This window comes from Pungitius pungitius, chromosome 15 (genome assembly GCF_949316345.1).
Source record: "Pungitius pungitius chromosome 15, fPunPun2.1, whole genome shotgun sequence".
NCBI classification, from domain to species: domain Eukaryota; kingdom Metazoa; phylum Chordata; class Actinopteri; order Perciformes; family Gasterosteidae; genus Pungitius; species Pungitius pungitius.
In genome coordinates, this window is record NC_084914.1 from 16,522,827 (window position 1) to 16,529,975 (window position 7,149).

General features: G+C 48.2%; 1 protein-coding gene across 1 annotated transcript in view; it reads left to right on the forward strand.

The window, feature by feature from the left end:
- Window positions 1-6,918, forward strand: part of LOC119209616 (latent-transforming growth factor beta-binding protein 4-like) — a 19,944-nt gene extending 13,026 nt beyond the window's left edge. Inside the window, 15 exon segments of the mRNA XM_062557759.1 lie at window positions 411-587; window positions 910-1,047; window positions 1,551-1,835; window positions 1,911-2,018; window positions 2,097-2,228; window positions 2,502-2,627; window positions 2,948-3,067; window positions 3,153-3,266; window positions 3,486-3,605; window positions 4,306-4,428; window positions 4,735-4,876; window positions 5,288-5,450; window positions 5,452-5,518; window positions 5,771-5,923; window positions 6,365-6,918. Of these exon segments, the coding sequence (XP_062413743.1) occupies window positions 411-587; window positions 910-1,047; window positions 1,551-1,835; window positions 1,911-2,018; window positions 2,097-2,228; window positions 2,502-2,627; window positions 2,948-3,067; window positions 3,153-3,266; window positions 3,486-3,605; window positions 4,306-4,428; window positions 4,735-4,876; window positions 5,288-5,450; window positions 5,452-5,518; window positions 5,771-5,923; window positions 6,365-6,507 (2,111 nt within the window). The 3' untranslated portion in view covers window positions 6,508-6,918.
- The last annotated feature ends 231 nt before the right edge of the window (window positions 6,919-7,149 follow it).

Here is a 7,149-nt window from a genome sequence, read left to right on the forward strand (position 1 = left end):
GAAGAACAGAGGCGCTTATAGTCAGTATAGAAAAAGATTCTGCTCTTATTTTGTACAAAAAAAGAGAACAGGAACCAAACATCAGTGTATTTCCCATAATGCAATTCCACAACAACGTGTCAAATAAACGAAGTACCACTTTAAAACCCCTCCCTTAACACATTTAATAAGATGAATCCATGTTAGTGAACAAGGGGACGTCTCCATGCCTCACGCTGCTCCTTTCGTCCAATCAGAGCATCGGGAGGTGTCTTTGTGGGGGGGGGGGGCTGTGATGTCATAGCTTGCTTCACGTGTATCGAGGTCGTCTCTGTTGATCTTAAAGCAGATTCTGCATGTGGCGTTCTGGTGCTTCTGCTCCATGCGGCCCTCTGGTTCTAACCCCCCCCCCCCCCGGTCCTCCTTCTCAGCCCAGAGTGTGATCTCGGAGGAGAAGGGTCAGTGTCACCGGCTCCTGGGCTCGGGTCGCGGTCCGACCTCGTGCTCGCTGCCCATCCTCCGCAGCATCACCAAGCAGATCTGCTGCTGCAGCCGGGTGGGACGGGCCTGGGGGCCGGACTGCCAGAGGTGCCCCCACTTCGGTTCAGGTGGGGAACACACATGGGACCTGGTACAGGACCAGCCGATAGCCCAAACCCACGAGCCCGGCTCGCATGCTGCCGCGCGTTTAAAAGTGTTGATTGAATCAAATTCCATACGTCAACATCGTGAATATGATCAAATATTCTGAATATTAGTGGAAAATGGGTTAAGTGTATCAATGATATTAATTACCCAATAAATCAGTGTTGATTAAGATAATATTATTAATGTCTTTTTCCTTTTTCTGAGCTCTATGATTTGCTCACTGAAGATGATTGTGCATATATATGAATATATATATACATATGAATATGACCCCCCCCCCAGTGGCCTTTAAGGAGACCTGTCCAGCCGGTCCCGGGTACCACTACTCGGCTTCGGCCCTGCAGTTCAACCAGAGAACCACCGAGCAGCTGGGGGCCCGAGGAGCTTCGCTGGTGACCCCCGGTAACCACGGTAACCACGGTAACCGGCCCACTGTGCACCACGGTCCAACAGCTCCTGGATATTTGACTTCTTTAGGTGGTGTTGGCATTTGGTGGAGAGGTTGTTTTTCTGGCGGGGGGGGGGGGGGTCGTGGACGTTCATGCTCCCCGGAGGACGAGGCGTCCATCACGGTTCAACAGCATCTCTGTCAGAAAACATCATCAGTCTCAATGTTTCTGATATTTAATCATAATGATATTCTTAATTGATATGTTCTGAATTTGTGTTTTCTCTTTTCATATTTCAATCATATTTTTTACTGATGTTTACAGCACATTATTTTCAGCTACTTTTACATTTTTTTCTAATATTTATATTTTATTTTGGGGAATATATTTCAATTTGTATTGGGTACTTTTGCTTATTGTAATGTTTAATGATTGTTAAATGGTAGCCGCTAAAGGCTAATGTTAGCTGCTAAAGGCTAACGATTGGAAGACATTCTATTTGGGAAATTAAAGTGTTTTTGGGATCCTGTCCAGGTCCTGGTTCTGGGTCCGGTACCGGCGGATCCAGTTCCAGTGGATCCAGTACCAACGGCTCCTCCAGGTCTCAGCAAAGAGGGACAGCCGATGAATCAAAAACCAGTTCTGGCGGGACCAGCAGACACAGTCCAGCTCCGTTCCACCCCCGCCAAGACGACTCTACCTCGACAGTCACCGGGGACAAAGTCCAGTCTGCAGGGAGACCCGTGACCCAGCAGAACGGGCCCCACCTCGCTCGGCCATTCACACCGGGACCTCGGCCCCCATCCGCCGGTAGTCAAGGTAACGGCGGCTCCAAGAGCCGAACATTTAATCCCCAGAGACATGAACCGGATCCGATGAGCTCTGTCCCCTCAGGTGGGGGCCGGTCCTCCTCCGCGTCCACCAGAGAGGACCCCCTCCCTCCTCCGGCCCGACCCCTCAGCCCAGAGCGCCCTACGACGACCCCCCAGGCCCGAGTCCAGAGTGAGTCCAGACCCCCGGAACCAACACACACACACACACACAATGTGAGTGTTTGTGACGGTTTGTGCGTGTGTGCAGTGCTGCGAGGTGTGTGTGAGAGCACACCTGGTGTGTGTGGCCCAGGTGTGTGTGTGCAGCAGCCAGGAGGGACTCACACCTGTGTGTGCGATGAAGGACATCAGCTCGACCCCCAGCGCACCTTCTGCCGAGGTAAATGTTTCAATCAGGAATCAGGAAACGTTGATTGCCTGACGGAAGATGTTTTACAAATATTCATTCTGATATTTTAACAATATTTTAAGGAGGTTTTGAGTATTTTATTTATATGATTTGTTGCCTAATTTACTAATATTTTCAGATAACAACAGAACCTTTGGAAAGGGACTTTTCAGCACTAATAACATTCTGATATTCTTGTGTAATGTTACACTCATGTGCTCACTACGTGTGTGTGTGTGTATGTGTGTGTGTGTGTGTGTGTAGATGTGAACGAGTGTGTGCAGTCGGCAGGTGTGTGTGCTGGGGGAGAGTGTGTGAACACTCTGGGAAGCTTCAAGTGTATTTGTTCAACCGGATACAAGAGCAACAGCCAGCAGGCCGGTTGTCAAGGTGACGCCTACTTCCTGTTTTGGGTTCAGCGTGTTTCTCCCTCTCCTCCTTTTCTTCTTTTCTTCCTCTTTCCCTCCTCATTACTTGAATCAAGTACAATGTTGAGATACTTTTGCTTTACTTGAGTATTCCTCCACATTTGAGGGACAGGTTTTTTTTCAGAAAATATAATCCTTAATGCAATCCTAATAAAATATGGTTAAAGTAGGTAAATGAATCAGCAGTATTATTAAAATATGATTTACAGTGTATGGAACAACAGAATAAGTCTCATAGTGTGTACTCATGTATTAAGATGTGTGTGTGTCTCTGTGTCTCAGACGTGGACGAGTGTGAGGACGCTCTTCAGTGCCCTGGTCAGCAGTGCATCAACACTCAGGGTTCTTACCGCTGTGTCTCCTGTCGTCATGGATACGGACTGCTCAACGGGGTCTGCACAGGTAACACACCTGCCCTTTTTCTACTGTCCTCACAGTTAGAAAGTATTCACGTCTTCATGCAACAGTGTGTGTCTGTGTGTCTCAGACGTGGACGAGTGTCAGCATTCTCCCTGCTCCAGCGGCCGCTGTGTGAACACCCCCGGGAGCTACCACTGCGTCTGTCGCCATGGTTAAAGGCTGCAGAACAACACCTGCACAGGTAGCTAGTGGAGTGTTTACTCTGCTCGTCCTTCATACAAATCAATGATGTGAGAAGATGAACAAACAATCTGGTACATTTCATTGTATCCGTAGCCCGCGCTACGCTAGCAGTTTACAGTCTTTATGCTAAGCTAAGCTAAGCTAAGCGGCTGCCGGCCAGAAGTTTCACATTGAATCTTGTTCCTTTGAACCTGTGTGTGTGTCTGTGTGTGTGTAGATGTAGATGAGTGTGCAGAGCCGTCTCAGTGTCCCGGTCAGATGTGTGTGAACTCTGTGGGGTTGTACCGCTGTACGTCCTGTGGACCAGGTCACACACTCACCAATAGGCAGTGCACAGGTACACACACACACACACCAACAGGCAGTGCACAGGTACACACACACACACACACACCAACAGGCAGTGCACAGGTACACACACACACACACACCAACAGGCAGTGCACAGGTACACACACACACACACTCACCAACTGGCAGTGCACAAGTACACACACACACACACACACAGAGACACACACACACACACACACACACACACAAACGCACACACACACTCTCACACACACACACACACACACACTCTCACACACACACACACACACACACACACACACACACACACACACACACGCACACACACAGGGAAATATTCAACTTCCAAGATCAAATCTGTTGCCTCAACATGGCCAGAAGCTAGCAGCTAACGTTGCTAACAGCACTAGTAAAAATAACACTGCTTAAATGTTTTTACGTTCTATTTAGTCCTGATCCTCTATGTGAACTCGTCTCGGTCTAGTCCTGATCCTCTATGTGAACTGGTCTCAGTCTAGTCCTGATCCTCTATGTGAACTCGTCTCGGTCTAGTCCTGATCCTCTATGTGAACTGGTCTCGGTCTAGTCCTGATCCTCTATGTGAACTGGTCTCAGTCTAGTCCTGATCCTCTATGTGAACTGGTCTTGGTCTAGTCCTGATCCTCTATGTGAACTGGTCTCGGTCTAGTCCTGATCCTCCATGGTCCTCTCTCCATCTACAGATGACTACGCTTCCCTCTGCACCTCCTTCCTTCCTCCTCTGTTTCCGGAGAGCTTCTCGGACTCTGGACCAGAACCCGGAGTGAGACCAGGAGGACGAGGACGAGGAGGAGTCAGAGAGTCATGTGACTAAAATATTATGTTTATTATATGATATTATTTTTTCTCCTAAATGGTCCTGGGTTTATTCAATTATCTTTAGCTACTTGCTGCCTTCCTTTTGTTTCCTCCTTGTCTCTCTTCTGCCTGCTTCCTCTCTCCTTGTCTCCTCTCGTTGTTTCCTTTCCTCATGTAGTGACCCTCCTTCTCTCTCCTCTTTTTGTCTCCTCTATCTGCTTACTCCTCCTCCCTTTTTTCACCTATCTTCCTTTTACCTCTCCTTTCTCCTCTCTTCTCCTCTCTCATCGTCTCCTCTCTGCTTGCTTCCTCAGCTCCTCCCTACTTCCCTCCCTACAGTCCTGACTCCTTCCCTCCTGCTGTGGCCCCCGACTATGAGGACTACTCCCCAGCAGGGGGCAGCAGCTCGGTCTTCAGAGGGAGGACACCTGTCTCCTATCAGGGGCCAGACTTCAGGTTTATATATGCTCACATATGATAATATATACGTTGTCTTATTTCTGTTGGTAGTATTATTATAGTATTATAAGTATTATCTTCATGGTGTCATCTGTAAACTATAAACAACTTCTTAGAACTTCACTCGTTTCATGTTTGCTTTCCTTTCAAATAATTTAAACAACTGAATATTCAAATTTAGATTTAAAAGGTTTTTTTTGGGGGGGGTTCTTAGAAAATGTATGTAATAAATGAAATGTGTGATTAATTTACTAGATATGGTGAGTAGTGAACCTGCTTACCTTTAAATTCAGTGCAACCCTTCAGAATAAAAGCCTCCTCCATTTGTTTATTGATTGAATCTAGTTTTACTTTGAAGTTTAAGATCTTATTTACCTCCCCCCCCCTCCCCGATGGCTCCCTCCCCAGGCCCCCGTCCTTCCGCCCTCCCCCCGACCCGCGGGCTGAGAGGGCGTTTGGGGCTCGTCCCCCCTCCCCGTCCCGACCCGACGGGCCTCCCATCAGCCTGGCACCGCTGCCCGGAGCTCCTTACCAGGTGGAGCAGGAGGAGGAGGAGGAGGGATGGTGGAGGCAGGCCCCCCCCTTTCCCCCCCTTCACTGAGAGGAGAGAAGGAGGAGCACCGAGGAGGCTCTATGAGAGTGAGTGGTTACTGAGAAGATACAAACAAATGACATCGTCTTTTCCTTGTGGAAAACGTCAAGGACTCAAGGAAGGATGGTTAGGAGAATTCATGAAGCGTTAGGAAAAGAAAAAAGGAACCTTCTTAAGCAAATTGGACCATTGTAATCCAGCCGTTGTATTCAGTCTCTTTCCTCTGGTTCTTCCTTTTGTCCTCCTCCTTCTTCCTCCTCTGCATCTCCTCTTCCTCCGTCTTCCTCTCCTGCTGTCAGGGCGCTATGAGTCGTACGCGGGCCTGAGTGCAGCAGAGGATTGTGGGATACTGCACGGCTGTGAGAACGGAAGGTGTATTCGCGTTGCTGAGGGTTACACGTGTGACTGTTACCAAGGATACGGGCTGGACATGACCTCCATGACATGTACAGGTACGCAGAGCCAAACACAGGTGTGATTCATACTCACGTTGTACATAAACAAATACAAATACATACTTTCATCCTACTCGCTCTGACCTGGAGTTCTTTTTGTACTTGTTCTGTTTCTTTGTCAAACAACTAACTTGAGTTTACTTATGACTTGACTAACTTAATTACCTGTTTACTTACTTACTAACTACCGACTTGTTGGCCTAAGCTAACGTAGCTAAAGTATCTAACCAAACCCCCCACATTGGACCTCTGTGACAGCATTCACATCTCTCCTGTGTGTGTGTGTGTGTGTGTGTGTGTGCGTGTGTGTGTGTGTGTGTGTGTGCGTGTGTGTGCGTGCGTGCGTGCGTGCGTGCGTGCGTGTGTGTGCGTGCGTGCGTGTGTGTGTGTGTGTGTGTGTGCGTGTGTGTGTGTGTGTGTGTGTGTGTGTGTCTGCAGACCTTAACGAGTGCGAGGCCTCCGTCCCGCTGGACTTCCCCTGTGTGAACGCTCGCTGTGTGAACACAGCTGGTTCGTTCCGATGCGTCTGCAGGAGAGGCTACGTCATGTCCCGCAGGCCCAACCACTGCGTGGCTGCCTAATCACACCAGACCGGACCGGACCGGGTTGAACTGGACTAAGCAACGCTAAAGCAGCTTTAGAACCAGATCGGACACTTGACCCTGGGCTAAAATACTGTGCACTAAACTGGGAATGGCTACACAAACTACACTAGTTCAATTACACCAGCTGCACTAGTTACACCAACTACACCAGCTACACAAAGTACATCAGCTACACAAACTACACCAACTACACCAACTACACCAGCTACCTTCACCAGTTCACTAAAGAACAAGACATCTCCCGTTTCATCTCCAAATAGCTCTGTGTCTGTAAATCGTGTTACTGTGTGTTAACACACGTGTTACCATGTGTTACCATGTGTTACCGTGTGTTAACACATGTGTTACCATGTGTTACCGTGTGTTAACACACGTGTTACCATGTGTTACCATGTGTTACCGTGTGTTAACACACGTGTTACCATGTGTTACCATGTGTTACCGTGTGTTAACACACGTGTTACCATGTGTTACCATGTGTTACCGTGTGTTAACACATGTGTTACCATGTGTTACCATGTGTTACCGTGTGTTAACGTGTGTTAACGTGTGAATTTGTACATCAGGTTCATTAATTACACCAATCCGTTAATGGAATCAGACGGACTGCAGATAACA